The sequence below is a fragment of the Zootoca vivipara genome, chromosome 5 (assembly GCF_963506605.1).
Source record: "Zootoca vivipara chromosome 5, rZooViv1.1, whole genome shotgun sequence".
Lineage (NCBI taxonomy): Eukaryota > Metazoa > Chordata > Lepidosauria > Squamata > Lacertidae > Zootoca > Zootoca vivipara.
Window position 1 is genome coordinate 94,302,744 of NC_083280.1, and position 21,574 is coordinate 94,324,317.

At 44.4% G+C, this 21,574-nt stretch overlaps 2 protein-coding genes across 3 annotated transcripts; one reads left to right on the forward strand and one right to left on the reverse strand.

The window, feature by feature from the left end:
• Positions 1 to 282: 282 nt before the first annotated feature.
• On the forward strand, positions 283 to 9,598 carry CREBL2 (cAMP responsive element binding protein like 2). 2 transcript variants are annotated; one of them, XM_035102243.2, is made up of 5 exons: positions 283 to 389; positions 1,374 to 1,571; positions 4,769 to 4,916; positions 5,704 to 5,780; positions 7,402 to 9,598. In XM_035102243.2, exons 1-4 carry the CDS (start codon positions 375 to 377, stop codon positions 5,754 to 5,756), a joined length of 414 nt encoding a protein of 137 aa, XP_034958134.1. In that variant the 5' UTR covers positions 283 to 374; the 3' UTR covers positions 5,757 to 5,780; positions 7,402 to 9,598. The 2 variants fall into 2 exon arrangements, with proteins under 2 accessions (XP_034958134.1, XP_034958135.1); XM_035102244.2 differs by lacking the exon at positions 5,704 to 5,780.
• A 1,634-nt stretch (positions 9,599 to 11,232) lies between these two features.
• On the reverse strand, positions 11,233 to 20,662 carry GPR19 (G protein-coupled receptor 19). Its single transcript, XM_035102242.2, has 4 exons — positions 20,496 to 20,662; positions 19,842 to 19,951; positions 16,238 to 16,471; positions 11,233 to 13,355 (listed from the first exon to the last, which is right to left on the reverse strand). Exons 3-4 carry the CDS (start codon positions 16,249 to 16,251, stop codon positions 12,086 to 12,088), a joined length of 1,284 nt encoding a protein of 427 aa, XP_034958133.2. The 5' UTR covers positions 16,252 to 16,471; positions 19,842 to 19,951; positions 20,496 to 20,662; the 3' UTR covers positions 11,233 to 12,085.
• Positions 20,663 to 21,574: the final 912 nt, after the last annotated feature.

Below are 21,574 nucleotides of genomic sequence, written 5' to 3' on the forward strand. Positions count from 1 at the left end.
TCCTCTACGGCTCGCCCCTCCGACTTCCCACCCCCAACCAGGATATGCTACGTCATTACGCAGCCGAGCCTTTTAATGGCTGCTGGGACGCCCCTCCTCCATCTTGATGGGCAGGGCGGAGGACAGAGACGAGCGGGACTGCAGCTCCCGAAATGCACTGGGCTGGCCGGACATGCCCCTCCCCCCGCGTTTCAAAACAAGGAAGCCGGAAGCGGCGTGTGATGGCGGAGGGAGGGCGGCCCCCGGGGGCGGCGGCCTAGGGCGGGGCGGGGCGGGGCGGGGCGGGGGCTCCGGGAGGGCCCTTGTCATTGCTCTTTGCAAGGGGCCTCCTTTGCCTTCACGCTTCTTTTGGGCGAGGGGGCTCGGCTGCACCCATGGATGACAGCAAAGTAAGTGGCGGCTTCCGCAGGGACGCGGCGGGTGGGGGCGCGGAGGTTCCCCAGGGGACCACGGGGCCCGGGAGACTCAGCGGCCTTTCTCCGTCATGGGGAGGCGGTGGCGGGCCTAGAGCTGCTGGACTACAACGCTCATCATCCCTGGCCTCTGGGCCTGATAGCGAGGGATCGTGGGAGTTGTAGTCCAACAGCTGCTTGGATTCCCCTCCCCCCCAATTGAGGAAGGCTGGTGTACACGAATCCATTGGCAGCAGCTCTCTGTGATTATATAATAATAATAATAATAATAATAATAATAATAATAATAATAATAATAATAATAATAATAATAAATTTATTATTTATACCCCGCCCATCTGGCTGGGTTTCCTCAGCCACTCTGGGCGGCTTCCAGAAGGATATTAAAATACAATAATCTATTAAATATTAAAAGCTTCCCTAAACAGGGATGTCTTCTAAAAGTCTGGTAGTTGTTGTTCTCTGACATCTGGTGGGAGGGCGTTCCACAGGCGCCACCACCTAGAAGGCCCTCTGCCTGGTTCTCTGCAACTTGGCTTCTCGCAGCGAGGGAACCCCCAGAAGGCCCTCGGCACTGGACCTCAATGTCTGGGCAGAACGATGGGGGTGGAGACGTTCCTTCAGGTATACTGGACTGAGACCGTTTAGGCAGGAAATCTTTCTAAGCCATATTATTATTACGGTATTACTGTTATTATATATTAAATTTGTATGCTATATGCCTTAATCCCAGGGTTGTTAACCCTTTTGGTCCTGTGGGCACACTTGTGGGTGTCACAGGCACTCTGCACTCTGCTACCTATTTTATTGGTACAGCAGCAGCGCAGTTTAGGCAGAAACATTCTCAAACCAAATACTGCCCATTTGTTTTCTGTCCTGTTATAAATTTTGTAAGAACCACCATGGAGAACTCTTACTGATACTGCCCTGACCGAAGTAAAATGTGTTGCTGTTTTCTAGGTAGCTGGAGGGAAAGTGAAGAAACCAGGTAAACGGGGCCGTAAACCAGCCAAAATAGATTTGAAAGCTAAACTTGAGAGGAGCCGGCAGAGCGCGAGAGAATGCAGAGCAAGGAAGAAGCTGAGGTACCAGTACCTGGAAGAGCTGGTTTCAAGCAGAGAGAGAGCCATATGTGCTCTTAGAGAAGAGCTGGAAATGGTAATATGCTTTTTCTCTTTTCCACCTTACCCCCAGTTTTGAGTCAGTTCTTTGGGCCTACAGTGGTACCTCGGGTTAAGAACTTAATTGGTTCCGGAGGTCCGTTCTTAACCTGAAACTGTTCTTAACCTGAAGCACCACTTTAGCTAATGGGGCCTCCTGCTGCTGCCGGGCTGCCGGAGCATAATAATAATAATAATAATAATAATAATAATAATAATAATAATAATAATAATAATTTATTATTTATAGCCTGCCCATCTGGCTGGGTTTCCCCAGCCCCTCTGAGCGGCTTCCAACAGAAAAATAAAATACAGTAATCTATTAACCATTAAAAGCCTCCCTAAAAAGGGCTGCCTACAGATGTCTTCTAAAAGTCTGGTAGTTGTTTTTCTCTTTGACATCTGATGGGAGGGAGTTCCACAGGGCGGGCGCCACTACCGAGAAGGCCCTCTGCCTGGTTCCCTGCAACTTGGATTCTCGCAACAAGGGAACCGCCAGAAGGCCCTCGGTACTGGACCTCAGTGTCCGGGCAGAACGATGGGGGTGGAGACGCTCCTTCAGGTATACTGGACTGAGGCCATTTAGGGCTTTAAAGGTCAGCACCAACACTTTGAATTGTGCTCGGAAACGTACTGGGAGCCAATGTAAATCTTTCAAGTTATGTGGTCTCGGTGGCTGCTCCCAGTCACCAGTCTAGCTGCCAGATTCTGGATTAGTTTCCGGGTCACCTTCAAAAGTAGCCCCACGTAGAGCACATTGCAAGAGATAACTAGAGCATGCACCACTCTGGTGAAACAGTCTGCAGGCAGGTAGGGATCTCAGCCTGCGTACCTGATGGAGCTGATAGACAGCTGCCCTGGATTAACCTGCGCCTCCATGGACAGCTGTGAGTCCAAAATGACTCCCAGGCTACGCACCTGGTCCTTCAGGGGCACAGTTACCCCATTCAGGACTAGGGAGTCCTTCACAGCTGCCCGCCTCCTGCCCCCCACAAACAGTACTTCTGTCTTGTCAGGATTCAACTTCAATCTGTTAGCCGCCATCCATCCTCCAACCGCCTCCAGGCACTCACACAGGACCTTCACTGCCTTCACTGGTTCTGATTTGAAAGAGAGGTAGAGCTGGGTATCATCCGCATACGGATGAACACCCAGCCCAAACCCCCTGATGATCTCTTCCAGCGGCTGCATGTGGATGTTAAAAAGCATGGGGGAGAGGACAGGCAGTTTCAGTCCCATGATGAGGCCTGAATCCCGACTGGAAGGGATCCAAATGGTCCGCTTCTTCCAGGCGTGCCTGGAGTTGTTCAGCAACCACTCGCTTAATCACCTTGCTCAAGAATGGAAGATTTGAGACTGGGCGATAGTTGGCCATATTGGCCACATCTAAATATTTTTTTTTAAAGAAGCGGTTTAATAACTGCCTCTTTCAGCGGGTCTGGGAAGGTTCCCTCACAGAGAGAAGCATTCAGCAGCTCGCAAAGCCCATCGCCCAGCCCTTCCCGGCTAGCTTTTATAAGCCAGGATGGGCAAGGATCAAGGAGACAGGTGGTTGGTTTCACTCGTCCAAGCAGCCTGTCCACATCCTCGGAGGTAACAGATTGGAATTGATCCCACGCAACTGGACTAGACAGGACTCTAGCACTCCCCTGCCCCGGCCCTGCTCCCACGGTGGAGTCTACCTCTTCCCGAATCTGAGCGACTTTATCTGCAAAAAACTTTGCAAAATCGTTGCAGGAGATCATGTGGCCCGTACTGGGCCCCGATGGAGCAGGTGGTTCCACTAAACTGCGAACCACCTGAAAGAGTCTCCTGCTGCTGTTTTCTGCAGATGCAATAGAGGCAGTGAAGATTTCTGTTCTCATCCTGAAGCAAAGTTCTTAACCTGAGGTACTATTTCTGGGTTAGCGGAGTTTGTACGGTAACCTGAAGCGTTTGTAACCTGAGGTACCACTGTAACAGCTTCTGAGTTATGTGTGTTCATGCAAGTATGCTGTTTCACCCTGTGCCAATGTCACTATGTACCCAGGATTTCTGCTTAGATGTCTGAGAGCAGGGAGTTGCCAATTCTTGGAAATGCTTACATGCCTGAAGGCATGTCCTGTTCAAGGAAGAGAACAGAAAAGTATCTGAAGAAGGGTGCATGCGCACGAAAGCTCATACCTATGACAAACTTAGTTGGTCTCTAAGGTGCTACTGGAAGGAATTTTTATTGTTATTTTGACTGCGTCAGACCAACACGGCTACCTACCTGTAACTCGTACAGGGTACGATTTCAAAGATATTTTAATTATTACCCAGTTTTCTTATGAAAGCTGATTTGAAAACTATTGAAAGCCAGAATGTGATTACTGTAGCTGAATAAGGGTTGTTGGGACAGAAAAGTGAGACGCCCTGTACATCAACATTGTGTGTACTTTAACAAACAAAGAAAGAAACAAATCCAAATTAAACACCAATAAAAGTTTGACACTATTTAAATCGAGCAGATTTGCCAAAATTCTTGTATTTTTTGGCATCCTTTATTCTGCCATTTTTGCCACTTGGCAAGGAACTTTGCAGGGCACTGAAGAAAATCTTGCCAAGTGACCAACAGACAAGCAACCAAGAGAAGAACTTGTTGCAATGACACATGGCCCTGCTGATGAACATTTCCACATCCCCAGTCCAATAATCACACATGTACAACAGCAGAATTCTCTTTTTTAAAAAATTAAGATTTTATTAAAGCTTTTTCCTAAAACAAGAAAAGGAAAGAAACTAAATAAAAACAAAAATAAACAGAGAAAGAGAAAACAAAACAAAGGAAAACCAAAAGAAGAATAAAAGAAAAGATGAGAAGAAAAATAAAAACGACTTCTGATTTTCCATCTCTGTTACACAAAACGAAATATCTACTCTAGAATGACATCCAGCTGATCTACCGTCTGTTAGGCGTTATTTCCCCAATCTTCCAACCCAAATAGATTAATTCATCTTCCTTTTTACATAAAAAGACTAAAAGAGACACTCCATTATTAATAAATGTCAACACTTCCGGGGGAGGAACATGGTGGAGTGAATGTCTTCCTCTGGCAGCTTCCCGATAGAAATAATTACATGCTGATTGATGATAGCCATGGCTTTAATCTTGGCTATTGAACAACAGAACTCTAATGATCACAATCCAGTTCATTTTTATGTTTGTGTTTTTAGTACAAGCAGTGGTGCTTAGCAATGGATCAAGGGAAAATCCCCTCTGAAATTAAAGCTCTGCTAAGCGGGGAAGAGCAAAGCAAACCAATGCAGAACATGGCCAAGGTTGGCAAGGCTTCCAAGATGGATGCAAACAGTCACAGCTCCTGTAAGTACTACTTTATGAAGGTTCTTATGGCTACCAGAGTAGACCAAGATGTGCAGATGGGGAAGAGCGAGTCATAGACTCTGCCTGCTAAGTGCCTCAAGTGCTACACACTGTACAGCAACTTGCATTTAGAAAGACCATGCCTACCTGGAGGCTTCTTAATAGGGTAATGTGAAAATAACAGTGTAGGTCCATCACAAAATCATCATGGATTGACCCTGCCTGAGCAGATATGAAGGAGAAGCTGTTTTAGTGCTTTTCTCTTCCTTACCCATTCCCTTTTTTAGTAGTCTGAACCTGCGGGGAGGCCAACTTATTTTTTAACTCATTCACAGAGCCACTGCCTGATGTCTTCTGAGGTGAAGACCTTTTTATTTGCCCTGACCTTCTAGATCCAGTTTTCATGCATTCTTTTTGTCTGGCTGCCCCTGGTTTTCTAACCATGGATTTGTTATTTCTGTGTGTGCGCACGTGTGCACACTTCTCCCTTGGGTAGCCACTGTATGGGAAGCTTTTGCCTGACGAGTAGGGTGCAGGCCCCTCAAATTAAAAAGGTGGAGGGGAAGTGAGGTCACAGTGTGAAGCCAGGCTGGGTGGCTTATGAAGCAGCTCAGTGCTTATTCAATTCATTGAATTCCATCCATCCATTCAACTGAAAGTCCCCAAGTCTTGAGTGATGAAGCAATGTACACCCTTAAGTAAGCCTGCCTTCTGTGCTTCATATAAGGTCATTGTCTTAACAACTTGTGGTTGCATCTTGTCTTTGTCACTTATTTGCTGGTGGCAGCAATCTGCAGGATTGGGCCTGTTATTCTGTCTTTTGTCCAGCAACGTTTCTAGTCAGTGCCTAAGGAACACTTACACGTAAGTGCTTGTTTTGCCTGGTCAATTGCAGGTTCTTTAATGCATCTTTGATAGACAATAAAACACTTACTGGGGGGAAATACTTGTTTAGACAAGATAAACTTCTAATGTAAAACTTTCCCAATCAATGAACCACCCTCTTACACATAGAAACAATCCCAAATAAACTATCCTCACAAGACCTTCACCCAGACAACCCACATCCAGCACCAGTTCACTAAATCTCTTGTTGCAGCCCTGGGGAGCCTCTGGAACAGCTGTGTCTGGTCCGTGATGCAGCAACACAAACTTTGTTGCCCTCTGCATCATTTATAGCTGCCCCAACCAGCTGCTACCTGTGGTGATTTGGGCTCCTTCTGGTTCCATAATCTGGGCAATTGAGCCCCAGCTGGGGCACCCACAAGGTCAGGAGTGCTCCTGTGAGGACTTATGGCCTTAAAGGAACGGTTGATTTTGCAAGGCCAATCCTATGCCTCCTCGATCCTCGTCTTGCATGTTTCCACTGCAGCAGTGGTTTTCAACCAGTGTGCTGTGGCACCCTGGTGTGCCTTGAATGATGGTCAGGGGTGCCACGGGCACCATTGTCCTCTGTCCCTTTCCTTCCATCCTCCTGTGGTGCCCTCTTGCATCTCTGCCCCCCAAAGGCTTGTGTGGCTGTTTGTTGCAGCAGCCCTGGCTACAAGCTCCACAGGTCAACGCTTCCTCTGGGGCTGGCCAGAGGGTGCTTCCCAGACCCCTGTGAGAGGAGGCACCTTTCTTGGGGGCGGCAGCTCAGAGACTAGGGGTGGCAGTTTTAGCTCCCCAAAGCACCCCCAAAGAGAGGGGGGAAGAGGAGGCTGAGGGAACACTCCACAATGGAGGGTGTTCAAAAAGGGGTGAGGGGCTGCCAGCTCTGCAGGCAAGGGGTGACCTAACTGGGCTCCTGAGCCCCACAGGGGTGCCGCAGAAAGAATGGAGTTGGTCAAGGGAGCTGTGGACTCAAAAAAGGTTGAAAACCTCTCTACTACGGTCCTTCAGCTACCTTTTTTTTATAGGGGAAGGGCACTGGACATAATGGCCTTGTCTGCATGCCATGCTAAGCCAAAGTGTGGCTTTGTGTTAAAATGAAAGCATGTGGGTTACTGGACAGAATAGAAAAGCCTCTTTGCTCTTCTGCAGTCCTAAGCCATGACTTGGCTTAGCCTGGTGTTTGAACCTGGTTTAGTTCTCCAAGATAAACCACCACCATTGGACAAACTTGGGTTACAGGGTGTGGTTAGTGTGTAGAAAGCTAAACCAGGAGCCTGTGTTTGAATGACATGCCAAGCCATGATTTAGTACAGCAGCAGAATGACCCAAGGGAGGAGCAAATCAGCCATTCTTTCCTCTCCCGGAACTCATGCATTCATTAGCTTAGCATGTTGTACGAGCCAGACGTTGTATTTTGAGCTGAGCAAAGGCGGAGGGGCCATCAGGATTATCTCACTCCTACAGAAACTGAGTCACTGGCAAATGGCTCTTTAACCTCCTGTCAGATATTTTAATGCTAGCTATAACAAATGGAGATAAGATTTCTTGGCTGACTGGTTGAAATTTTGAATAGCTATAAAATATTGTTAGTTGTATTTGATCTCTCTTCCAGGGTGAAGATGGAACAGCCAAGATCAAAGCCTCTATTTTATATTACCAACACTGATTTGTAGTCTTTATGCTAAGCTTCCCTTCCACCATGATGGGTGGCAGTGCTGCAGCAGCAAAGAACTTGATCGTTGAGGTGAATACCAAAATAACCCAATGGCAAGCCAACAGAATTAACTCTACAACTTTTTAAAAAACCCAGTTTGTTATCTTGATATAGAAACTACAACTTACGTGTATGTAGAGATTTCTGCTGTGACAGGGAAAGAAATTTCCGAACTTGCTGTTATAATTGCTCATGGTTTGTGTGTTGGATTTTTCTGTTTAGTATTCATGGGAGTGGTTATTTAAGAAACCATGTGCAGCAAAGGCTTGGTCATCTGGCATCAAAGTTATCTGTTATGTGTATGGTATTTATCTGTGGTCCATGTTGTAATAATAATTCCAGTTTCTCATGGTGGGCTGGAAATATGTAATGGGTTTGCACTTCTGTTATTTCTGACCTAGTGCAGCATTGTGGCTAAGAATAGGATGTCCCTGGTTCAAATTTCGCCTCTGCCATGAATTCCCTTCGGCAAGGCCATTCCATCTGCAATTCAGAGTAATAATACTTACCTTCTTTCTACAGGGTTGTTTAAAGCATACCAGTGCTATCATGTCTGTGAGATGCTTTTTGAGTACATTCCAATGCTAAACTCCCTGCAGACAAAAAACTAGCACAGGTGCAGGTGGGAATGGGCAGATATTCTAGGTGTGTGCTGGCTTTTTTGGTAGTAAGGAACCATTCAAAAACAGTATGTCCCACCTGTTGTCTATAGTGGTGAAGTCCTTCTGTCACCTCAGTCTGCTACCTATGTAGACCAGGCCCCAGTCAATGTTTCCCAAACATTTGACAGGCAAAGAACTGTAAATAAGTGTATTGTTAAATCAAACTTGGAGGGAGACTTTCCCTTCTTTTTCAAAAAGACATCTCTATTTGCAGAATTAATGGACAGGCATTCTTGCAATTCCAGGGCAGCCCAGTTAACATTGCTTCCCACCCTCCCTTTTGCCCAGTCAGCCAGAGATTGGGGACGGCACTGTGTTGGCTGGGCCATGCCAACTTTCCTGGGGTTCTCCCACACCCACCAGCTCCATTAGCAGCCCCCTGTGTCCCATTTCTCCTTTGGGGTGATGTCACTCTCCACTTATTGGTAGAGAGCAGGGGAAGGCAGCCCCACACAAGATCATTCTGCACTGAGCAGCGTGAGAGTGGTGGTGAAGACGTCCAACATAGTGGCTTAAATGTACCTTCATAGAAATGGAGCCCTGCTTGTGAGCCCTATTCCCACAGTTGGTGAATTGCTGTTCTATGCCACAGTCAGGACCATCCTGCTCCCATCCTGCTCCCATTCAGGCATGCCACATGCCTGCACTCCTTAAGGCTCCCATACTGCAGGCCATGGATTAATTTGACCTATTAAATTAAGTCTCTCAAGGGTTCATTGTTTTGTGACATGAGATGGTCCTTTTTACACCCAAGTGAAGTATCTCCTTGAAAGTAAAATGAGTGTATCTGAACAGGCCCCCTTTAGCTTGTGTAACTGTGTGCCTGTTTGGAACCTGCTTATTGATGCTCTCATTGAGTCAAAGGCTAATGCATTATTATTTCTTGTTTCCTCCATGCAGCCAAGGAGCAGCTGAGTGGGAATGGGGGTGGGATGGCATTTCTTCCTTAGTGGCACAAATGAACAAGAGGGTGAACTGGGGTGGGGGTGGGGTATTTTAGGCAGCATGTTGAGTAGATGTATTATAAGAGGCTGACTCCATGCAGGGCTTTTGGTGCCCTGCAGACTCCATTTAGAGCAGAGCTTTCCAAACTTTTCATCTTGGTGACACACTTTTTAGACATGCATCATTTCGTGACACAGTAATTCAGTTTTACTAGCAAACTGGAGGTCAAACTAACCCCCTATAAGAGCATTCATGTGACACACCTACACACTGCAGCCAACACACTAATGTGTTGTGACACACAGTTTGGAAAGCTCTGATTTAGAGTCTGACTGTAGCATTGTGCATCAGAAAGGGAAAATTTAATCTCTTTCAGCCTGATGTCTTGATCACTCACATATATCTGCTGTGAAGAAAACACTTAAATTCTTGTAAGACTCCCAAGTCTGTCCTTTTTTGTTTTATATTAAAGTGGATGGAGCTTCAAACATTTGTTCACTTTTTATTAGATGGGGTAATAAAAAGCTCTTCATAGGGTGGAGGCAGAAAGAAGGACTGTGTGTTGCACATTGTCCTCTGCACTTCAGGGCCAGAACAGCTATGGCATTAAATGTTTTTAGTATATTCCTGCCCTGCCCTGTCCCACCCCTCAACAAGGGTGTCAATGAAAGCTTCCATCTTGGTTCAAACGTGGAAGGGGAGGTTTTGGTGGAACTGTGGCAGAGGTGTAAAAGCGTTAACCCCACTTCCCCAATACACCCTCTGGTCTGAACTTTGTTTGCCTTTGTCATGGTGACTGTTATTATTTAAGGGAAAACCAGCCCATTAAATGCATTCACGTGTTTAAAGTTACATATTTTGGGGCTTTCATACATTGACCCATCTTGTGTAAGAGTTTGAAGGCAGGTTTTCTTCCCCATCTAAGGGTGTCCTCTAGTATAGCACTTTCCACATCTTAGCTGCCATGCTCCTTTCTTGTGCAGGGAAAAATCTAGGGCTGTAGGAAGGTTTCCTTGTTAACTCTCAGTGAAGGCTGGAACTCGGGGTTCCAGGATCCAGGGAAGTTATATGTGATGCACAAAGGCTTCTTCACTAGATGTACTAATGTGAATGACAAGAATGCCCAGTGGGAGGTATCTGAGAGCCCACAGAAAGTTGTGAATACCAGTTAACATGACTGGGCTCCATTAAAATAAATGCAAGCTCCATAGGTGCTATAACTCAAGGAATGAATGGATTCTGACAAGTAGAAGGTTGCAGGAACAGACCCCATTACTCACATTGATGAAGAAATGATGGGGAATAGCATCTATGTCTGTCATGAATCAATGTGTTGGATGATGGGGAGCTGTGCCCTGCTGTGGCAGAACTAAGAGGCGTGTCCCCCTTTCCTTCACCTGTGTGGGTTAAAAGAACAACAACCACCTTGGAGGCATCTTCCCAAGGTAGCACCCAGCTTCCCCAGACTACAGCATCTATACTTGACTGACTCAATCAGCACAGGATAGTCACTAATTCAGGGTTTACATTGTGCCTGCAAAGCCTAGAATGTGTAGAGCGGAACTATGAATTTCTTTAGATCCTATTATAATTTTATTAGGATTCTTAGAAGAAATTAGATCAGAAGCAGAAGAGGAATTAATTTATTCCTTCCCCTATTTTCATAACCCACTATTTGGTTTAACATATTTCAAGCTTGCCCTTTGTCAAAGTAAATCCAAGGGCGGGGTACAAACAATAAAATACCCCCCCCCCCAAAGCATAAGAAAAAATGAATGTGCTTTAAGGAGGTGCTGCAATGAAAAAAGGTCAGTGGCGGCCTTCCTCTTTTTTTTTCTTTTTAAAATTAAATAAACATTTATTCAAAAGTATACAGCTTTGTCCACTGCCATAATATCACAAAATGATCACTCCAGTTCCCAATCCCACATCACTGTCATGTTGGTGCACCGAATATTCTAAATAGGAACCCAACTACGGATCAGATGGGCCAGACATTTTCAATCAATATATCCCCTCCACAAACACCTCTGTGATGACGGTGGCATTAAAATATCCTTTTCTTCAGTAAAAGAGAAAAAGGGAGACTAGATCATGCCAAAGGTATCTTTTTTGGAGGTGCCTTTGATTAGTCGTGGCAGCCTTACTTCAAAAGAGGTCCCATGTCATGAGGCTCTTACAATCCTTTTACTAGAAGCCCCCGTTCCACAGGTCCATTTCCCTCATAATGCATAGGCTCTGCGTACAGAGGAGACCTCCCAGGAGTGGGAGTTAGACAGGGCCACTCAGCTATAGGACCACCTGTGCAGGCGTTTCCCTAGTCTTTGTCATAGGACTGCAATTCTCAGAGATCCTCCCATGTTTAAACTCAGAACTGATCTGGCTTTACTTAAGGAGTAGCTGCAAGTCAAACGCATTTAGCAAGTTTTATTGTCAGTGTAGATGATTATTGGGATGGGGGAAAGGAAGCAGTGCACTAGCATTTCATGCCAATGTGTGTGCATTGACATGCTTACACACTACACTGTAAGTAGTGTCACTACAGCCAAGATGCATCCTCTCTTCTAGATTGGGAAAGGGTGAAAACCACTTGGCTCTAGATATCCTAAAAGGCTCTCCAACACATCCCCCAAAGGCAAATAGAGGAGACATAACAAGATGGTCTGTCTTTAGCAGGACACTTTTGCTGTGAAGTAATTGATGAGTTTACTACTGCTTTTTACATTAACAGTTCAATCGGCAGTACTCCCATCAGTTGAAAAATAAATTTAAAATCAGAGAGCATGAAATAGCTATTTAAAACAAAAACAGAAAACATCCAGTATACAATAAATCAATGGATTTCAGAAAAGAAAACATTTATTCTCCCTGCCAAATTGTATGCAAACCTGCCCCCCCAGCTCAAAAATCAATCGAATCTTTTCATAGTTCTTTGCTCCAGTTGTGCAAATAATTGTTGAAAGGACTGGAATTAATCAGAGAAATGTATTTGTTGGGTTTGAATTAATAGGCCAGGCAAGCTTCTTCTCTTTTGCTTCTCTATCAAATGAATCATATATGGAGTCTTTGGAAACAGTTTTGGCTGGTGCAGGGATTTCGGAGATCCCCACATAATTTTTTTTTGCTATCTTTGAACTGGTGGTGATGGTATATGCATTGCTCCGGTAGCATTTCATAGAGGACATGCAGAAGGTCTCTTTCATCCCTCTCCTGAAGTTTGCATTATACACAGAGTACAATGTAGGCTTTGAAGCAGAGGAACTAAAGGATATCCAAGTGACTGACATAAAGACCAAGGAGCTCTTTCTGTAGTCTGTCTCAAGTGGATGCCAAAGTTGAACCACATAAAATGGGAGCCACGAGAGCAGAAAAAGCAAATTTAAGATTAGGAACATCTTGATAGTTTTCACCTTTGTCCTTGGAACTATGTTCATAGTCCTCCGAACCGTCCTACCATCTGTACCTATCCGCCAAATATATTTTATTACTTTTTGGTAAAAAAGGATGATCAGAACAGATGGAATCAGAAAAGCCACCAACAAATGGATGGTACCATAAAGAGCCCCGTCCCAAGAATATGGCAGGAAAAAGTTGCAATGGTTGTCCCAACCTGACCCAAAAAAGAAGAAAGCTGGAGACACTAGTGCGGCATCGAAGATCCAAGAGGCTGCAATCATTTTCTTGGCTTTCCCCCGGGACACCTTGAAACTTAGCGGGTAGACGATAGTATAGAATCTGTCCACACAGATGGAAAGCAACACATAGTTCTGGACACCAGGGATGAGATACTGAAAATACCTTACTAGCTTACACATCATGCTTCCAAGTGCCCAGCTCCCAGAGGCTAGCTGAAGAAACACAAAGGGAGCACTTCCTACGCTGATCAGTAAGTCTGCACAGGCCATGGAGACCACAAAGTAATTGGTGGTAGACTGAGTCCGCCTGCTCCTGTGGATCACCAGGCAAACCAGGGAGTTTCCAAAGATGGAGAATAGCCATAAGGCTCCAAAAAGCAGGCTGGCTGCTATGATCTCTCCTTGCATCAACTCATACGGTGAGGCTGTACCATTTTTCTCAAGCCCGTGGTCCTTGGGTAAAACAATCATCTCATTGCTTGCCAGGGGGCTAGAGGTTTCTTCATGGTGGCGGTTCTGCTGCAGCAGCCCTGAAGTTGGGGAAAGAAGGGGAGCAGCATTGTTCTCCATATCATGGGCAAGCAACATATTCAGCCTTTGCTTCAAAGGGCTGCATGGAGAGAGAGTCCAAGTGTTAGTCTGAATGGGGTGGGGTGGGGGAAGCATTCTTAGTAAAGAACAATATATTTTGTCTTTAAATATATACTGGATTAATCCTAGCCAATAATCCTAGCTGAGTCCACTGCCCTAATCCTGTTAAGCACTAGTTCTCAAAAGGTGCGGAGCACCACCCTGGCAAAGGTGGAGGGAAGATTCAAGGGCAATCAAAGAAACATTCAAACATTTCAATGTAGTATAGGATAGTATCAAAATATTTTTATTTATTTGCAGAATATGGATAGATACGCTCTTTTCAAAAAGAGAGCAAGCGCATCAAGTGAGACTGAGGACAATCCTAGTTGTGACCAGAAGTGCCGTTTGCTGGAGAGGAGACATTGATCATTCTATTTAGAGAATGATTCATGTTCTTATATAGCTACCTTGTTTTTGGGATGTCCCATGATCACCTTATAAAGTAGCTGTGTTCTATATTATAAATCAAGCATTGCTTATCAATTAAAAATTTGGTGTGGTACAAGCAAATTTTTGTTGTGGAAGTTTGAGAGCCACTGCTCTAGAGTGTTCCCAAAGCAAGTGGGTTCATGTGCTTAAAGAAGAACAAGGCAGAGCAGCTAGAACCGGACCTGAGAACGAGTGAGGTCTCTTCTTCTAGATTAAGTAGCACTGCTTTAACAACCATTTCAAATCTTTAAGCAGTTTGCAGTCTCCTCACATAACATGATGCATATTTATAGATTACATAGTTTTGTAGAAAATATCTCTTTCCTGGGACTTTAATGCCAATAAATTTTGACATGGTTGATCAGAGCTAAAACAAATATTCACAAATATTCAAAATCTAGCAGATTACTCTGATATCTCCTGGTTTATTTGACAGGCATAAAATATGAAATCTCATAAGGTATTAGTTGTTAATAAAAAATTGTCTAACATTAACCCCATTCATGTTACTATCAGTGGTGTTACATGTAACAGTCACGATACTGAAATGAAGCACCATAGGTTGTTGCACAGAAAATCAAATCTGGGACAGTTTAGTTCCCGACTAAGAGAACGGCAGGCAGCATATTTGCGAAACAAGCCCACTGGGAAAATAACCTTCTCGGTGGCTAAATTCCTCTTCCTGGCGCTCAAGTGTCGGAAACGTAAAATCGAATGCCTTGATGTGGGTTACCTGTGTAGGAGGTTCAGTAGCGCAGTCATACTTCATTTATGTATTCCTTCAGTTTTATATTTTATATTTGTATATTTGTAACTGATGCCTTCAGTTTTATATTTTTATATTTGTATTGAAAAATGTTTTTCTGTCTGACTATCGGTCGAATAAAGTATTTTGATTGACTGTCCAATTGCTGCCCTGTCCTCCTGCAGCCGCCTACAAACCCATGCGAGGCAATTGCCTGCTACTCTCCCTTCTCCATAGCAGACAACTCAACTGCTGCACTCATACCAGGGTTTTTTTTCCTACATACCGGTAGGGAGGCATCATGCTCATCCTAGGGAACTTCTGAATATCCATAGGTTTTCATTGCCACACTGAAAATGCTGTTTTTGAAGTATAATTTTTTCCATTTAAAAATGGGTGACCCAAATGAAAATCCAATCTTGATTCCTGGAGGATGCTTTGCAGCCTTGGAAGCCTGGCTCTTCAGGCTGTTAAACCTGTAGCCTTTCAGACTGTAGATACTACAAATAAATGTGTGTGACACACTAAATGGGCCTTTTCAAGAGCCAAGTGGTGGTGATTGCCACCGAGAACAGCTATCAGTTATGTCTAGTAAAAGAAGGCTTGACTGTGGTGTGATGTAACTGTGATCAAGGGTCTGGAAAGCAAGCCTTATGAGGAATGGTTGAGGGGGTTGGAGATGTTTAGCATGGAAAAGAGACTGAGAGGAGATAGGGTAGTCATCTTCAAATATCTAAAGGACTGTCACTTATTTTCTCCTGCTCTGGAGGGTAGGAACCATACCAATGACTTCAAGTCACAACAAAGGAGATTAAACACCAGGAAGAACTTTCTGGTGGTAAGAGCTGTTTGACAGTGGACGTTCTCCTTCCTTGGAGGTTTACAAGCAGAGGTTGGGTGGCCATCTGTCATGAAAGCTTTAGCTGAGATTCCTGCATTATAGGGAGTTGGACTGGGTGACCCTCAGGGTCACTTCCAATTCTACGATTCTGTGTTTTATTTACTCTTTTAAGCAATGCAAGTGGTGTGTGGCCCGTCCCCATTTTGCCGCTTGAGGCAAAACAGAACGTGGAGCTGCTGCGGCTCCTGAGGCCCCTTGCTCTGCTGCCCCCATGTGCCCTGTTGCATCCACCACTGAGGGAGAAACAGCACCCCACTGGCACGGATTGGGGCCAAGATCATGCTGGTTTTGGGTGACATCTTGACCAAGATTGGCATGCTCTTGTCCAATATGGTGCTGCTAATGGTTGCAGGGGGCACTGGTGGGTCTGCTGCCCGGGAGGCTTTTGCTGCCTGAAGCAGTGCTCTCCCCCTGCCTAATGGCCAGGCTGGCTCTGCTTCTTACAGACGGTGGCCTCCCTTCTGGATACGGCATCCCACTCCAGGTTCAAATCTCTCTGGCAAAAATCTTCAGAATAAAACCATTAGGTTCCTCTTTAAACACATCCCTATATATAGATATTCTACATACAGGTATCCTAAGGGTGCAATCCTATATCTACCTACTTTGGAGTAAGATCCATTGATCTCAGTGAGTCATTATGCAGAGGATCATGATGCAAAGCTACCTGCATTACTATATTTAACAGCAGCACACTTCATGTATGAATTATACATCAGAATAAAAGCCATGACTTTATGAATTCTTTTGTAGTCTGAGCTGAAAACATTATGTGCTGACTCACCAAAGACACGTCATTTAGTTTGGGCAAAAATCATCTTTTTTCAAAGACTTATTTGGAGATGTCAGACCTGCTTCTTTCTTCAGAGGAATATCTAGGAAGCTCAGCTGCCATTGATCACATTTCCACTGCCATTTTGCTGGTTAGGTCATCCTTGAGTGGCTGCAGGGTCACAGGAGAGCCAGCTCTGATTCAGCATAAATTCAATCCTTTGTTTTAGTGCCACGTTTTTCTTGCCTGCATGATTGGTGTAGTTTGTAGAAAGAAAATATTCTCAGTCAAAATAATTTTCATTTGATTAATCACTTGCTTTCATGAATTTAAAATACATTTGAACATTCATTCAAAGCCTTAATGCAAATTGCCCCCACAAAACAGACTGAGATCATGATCCTCTTGCTAACAATTACGAGTCATCAGTACTTCGAAAAAGCCTACCAGCTTCATGAAGGCATGAAGCCTCCCCCCTTTTTTTGTTCTCTATTAGGGTAGACTGCTTCTGAACATGGAGGTACCTGCCATTGATCTGTCCTCCATGCAGTTTGCTAAATCCACTTTTGAAGCACACTTTTTAACAACAAAAAGGTGCTTTTTCTGTGTGCCCTTGAGATACCTCCTGGAAAAAAACACTGCCAGTGGCCATTACCGTATCTTGTGGCAGTAAGTTCCATATGCTTAATATCCATTGTGGGAAGAAATACAGTACTTTTCTTTTGCCTGTCCTGAATCTACAACCAATCAAATTAGTTTTATTGGCAAGAGAGTGCAGACATTTGGGCTTTCAGGAGCAACTTCTCTCAATAAGACGAGAGAAGGTAAATGCCTGTAATCACTTCATGCCAATAATATTTACGGCAATTCCTGTGATGTTTAAGAGTCACTCAGTACCTGTAATATTTTGCTGCAGTGGCAACAATGGCAACAGCAGGGAGACTGCTATGCTGGAGATGCAGGGAGGTCTGTTGTTTCCACTGCATCCAGGGGGCCTGGGAAGCTACAGCAGCCACGTTTCAAGGGGCAGGGGCAGAGGAAAGTACAGAGGAGGAGAAAGGGAGGGAAAAGAGAGAGAATGGAAGGCAAAAAAAATGAGATGGGGGAATAGAGGAGGCTTCAGGGCCACAGTGAGCTAGGTGGTGGCAGCGCAGATGGGCCTCATTCATTTCCAGTGATGTAACCATGATCTCAATGGTGTTCAAATTGTAATCTTGGGACCGGGATTTGAATTAACCAGGATGCTTTACTGATTTAGCTCACTGTTCCAATCCTAAATTTAGTTGAAGGATAGCTACCCTTCAGTAGGGTATCATCCAGTAGTGAGTTTGTTAACCGTCTTCTGTAGAGTTTCTTGTTGCTGTTGTTACTATCAATTAATTACATTTATACCCCACCTTGTTCTTGTTCTAATGCTGCTGAGGCAATTTCCCCCCAGCAAAACTTACAAGTGTCTGAGTTTGGTAAAACTACCCTGCTTGGCATTTCAGTGACAATTTTTAATGACACCTTGTCATTTCTTAACAGCTTCCTTTCAGGAACAGATCAGCTTCCGTCCAGTCCAGCATTCTGCGTCAGTGCCTGTAGCTTCAAACCCACAAACATTTGCTATACTGTACCTCCCAAGATACATGGAGGAAGTTGTCATGAGGACATACAGTGTGAACTTTCAAAAGAGGATTCTCACTTTTTGTTTCTTTGTTTGTTTATTTCCCCCCACCCTTCTAATGAAGGGAACGCTGTGGATGTAGCCTATCTTGATTTCAGCAAGGCCTTTGACAAGGTGAACCATGATATTCTTGTAAAGAAGCTGGTAAAATGTGGGGCTAGACAATGCTACCATTCAGTGGATTTGTAACTGGCTGCTGACCGAACCCAAAGGGTGCTCATCAATGGCTCCTCCTCATCCTGGAGAGTAGTGACTAGTGGGAAGAACCACAGGGTTCTGTCTTGGGCCCAGTCTTATTCAACATCTTTATCAATGACTTGGATGATGGGCTTGAGGGCATCCTGAGCAAGTTTGCAGACGACACCAAATTGGGAGGGGTGGCTGATACCCAGAGGACAGGATCACACTTCAAAATGACCTTAACAGATTAGACAACTGGGCCAAAGCAAACAAGATGAATTTTAACAGGGAGAAATGTAAAGTGCTACACTTGGGCAAAATAAAAATAAAAATGAAAGGCACAAATACAGGATGGGTGACACCTGACTTGAGAGCAGTACATGTGAAAAGGATCTAGGAGTCTTGATGGACCACAACTTGACATGAGTCAACAGTGTGATGCAGCAGCTTAAAAAGGCCAATGCAATTCTGGGCTGCATTAATAGGAGTATAGCATCTAGATCAAGGGAAGTAATAGTACCACTGTATTCTGCTCTGGTCAGACCTCACCTGGAGTACCGTGTCCAGTTCTGGGCACCACAGTTCAAGAAGAATACTGACAAACTGGAATGTGTCCAGAGGAGGGCAACCAAAATGGTCAAAGGCCTGGAAACAATGCCTTATGAAGAACGGCTTAGGAACTGGGTATGTTTAGCCTGGAGAAGAGAAAGTTAAGGGGTGATATGATAGACATGTTTAAAAATAAAAATATATATTTATAAAAGGATGTCATATAGAGGAGGGAGAAAGGTTGTTTTCTGCTGCTCCAGAGAAGCGGACACGGAGCAATGGATTCAAACTACAAGAAAGAAGATTCCACCTAAACATTAGGAAGAACCTCCTGACAGTAAGAGCTGTTTGGCAGTGGAATTTGCTGCCAAGGGGTGTGGTGGAGTCTCCTCCTTTGGAGGTCTTTAAGCGGAGGCTTGACAGCCATCTGTCAGGAATGCTTTGATAGTGTTTCCTGCTTGGCAGGGGGTTGGACTGGATGGCCCTTGTGTCTCTTCCAACTCTATGACTTTAAGCTCTAAGTTCTAAGCTCTAATTAGAAGAAAGAAATTGGATGCTTGGTATAAACTTCCTGTCATACATTTACTGCTCAAATGCAATAAGCCCACCTTTGCATTTACCTGCTTGCAACAGGAGACCAGCTATAGGACTGCCTTGTGCAGAGTCTGACCATTGGTCCTGCTGGCCCAGTGTTGTCTGCTCCTACTTTTAGGGGCAGCAGCTCTCCAGCTGGGGTTTATTTTCCTGCCCATTCTTTCATTGAAGATGCTAGGGATTGAACCTAGGACTTTATGCCACTCCTAAAATCAGGAGAGCAAAATAGCAACTATGGAACAGAAAAGGCATATTTATAAGACAATGAAGGGAGAGAACACACACCTGTGGCTAGATTGAAGCCCATTAGTGAAAGATAAAAGGGGTTGTAGTTGTTTTAGCTTATGTCAAATTTCTGTTTAATCACTATTTTTGCGCCAAGCAAAATGATCACTTCTTATGTAATTTAAGGGGCAAATTTCTATTTAAACAGGGGGTGAGGTGTATTTCAAAGATTCTTTTCCTTTTTCAGCTCTGCCAGGGTGGATTTTAAAAAGCAGACTAGCAATGCTCAAAGAAAGCAACAAATGAATTCAGCAGCAAATCTGATTGCTGTTTCAAAGATTGAGAGAGCTGTCCTTCCCTTCTTTAATCAAACAATTTTCAAGGTTGAATGAGCCATACCTGCTTCTAAGTATAATCCTGAGTTCAGATGGATTTTCCTTTAGGATTTCTGTCACTCATTGTGTCCAAGACCAAACACATGTTCACAGTTTCTCTGAAGACTTCTACACCTGCACATTAATCCAACAGAGGTTTAAAAGGGAGACAACATTTTGTACAATCCTCCTTCCCTGTTGCTTGTGGAACTGATCACATGAGAAATGGATCACATGGCTCCCCCTCAACTACCTTTGATTTAAGCAGGGAAAACTGCCAGTTTATTATGCAACAGAAACAGTCCACCTCAAGAAAATGTTTCTTTCCAACCCTCTGCTTTTACCAGCCCTTGCCTGCTGTCAAAGGAAAGAGCATATTATTCTATGATTCCCCACGTCCATCATTTCCTTTTTTAGAAGTCATTTTTGCCATTTTTAAAAAAATCAAAAAACCCTGCAGCACCATGGACAACCAGAGGGTCTCTGGAGGACGGCCAGTGAGTGAACCTGCTCTGCATGCCCTCAAAAGTAATTGCCATGCGGGCAAATAAATAATTTCATTAGCTTCTGTGGTGGTGTGCCACCTCTCCAGCCCCCCTATTCCACAGCACAGCCAGCATCAAAATTAAAGGAAAAGCATTCCACCTAAAAAACAAAGCTGCTCACAACCGCACCCTACCTTTGCAGTCCCTGTGTTGAGAAATATCTCCCTTTATAACCATTGCTTTTGTCCATCCTTCTCATTTCCCATGACACACACATTGCTTGCTCACCTCAAATGTTTCGGATCCCGAGGAAGGGCAGAAATTAGGATGGAAACCTGCAGCTGTCTCATGCTGACGTCCTGGTTGCCATGGAGCTGTGGGGGATTCTTTTCTTCAGCAACAGTCACCATGCCCCCCCCTCCTGGCAATGAGAAGAAATCAAAAAGGGAGCAAATCGGTGCAGATGTGTAAAGAGGTAGGAGAACGCCATCTGCCAGCTTCAGCAAAGCAGGATTTGGGAAGCAGGTTGAAAGAGACAGGAGTATGGATCATAGCATAGTCTGTTATGCATTCTAATCTTGCTTAATCAATCCTTTCTAAATAGATGTTTAAAAGATAAAAGCTTGCTGGAATTGCACCTTTTTTGATTCCCCTCTGCCTATGTATTGATTGCACTGATCCCAAAGATCAGAGCTGCTTACAAGAGGACCCAGGAATGCTCCTCTCATGGCATTACTTGTAAAATGCATTAATTAAATGTATAATGTACACACACATGGCCTCTACTGTAATATATCCCATAGAGATTAGTATTATAATGGAGCCAACATCAAGAAGCATGTGTACTTAGTATTTAATAATAATAATAATTAATAATAATTTATTTATACCCTGCCCTCCCCAGCCAAAACCGGGCTCAGGGCGGTTAACACTAGATATAAAACAATTGATTAAGATAGAACTTAAAAAAACAAGATTAAATACAACATTAAAAGTAAAATTAAAATGCAAATTAAAATGCAGCCTCATACGGAAAGGGAAAGGGAAAGTGGGGGAGGGGATCAAGTTGGGTCCAGGCCAAAGGCCAGGCAGAACAACTCTGTTTTACAGGCCCTGCAGAAAGAAATCAGGCCCTGCAGGGCCCTGGTCTCAGGAGACAGCGTTCCACCAGGCTGGAGTCAGTGTTGAAAAGGCCCTGGTTCTAGTTGAGGCTAATCTGACTTCCTTCAGGCCCGGGACCTCTAGGGTGTTACTATTTATGGACCTTAAGGTC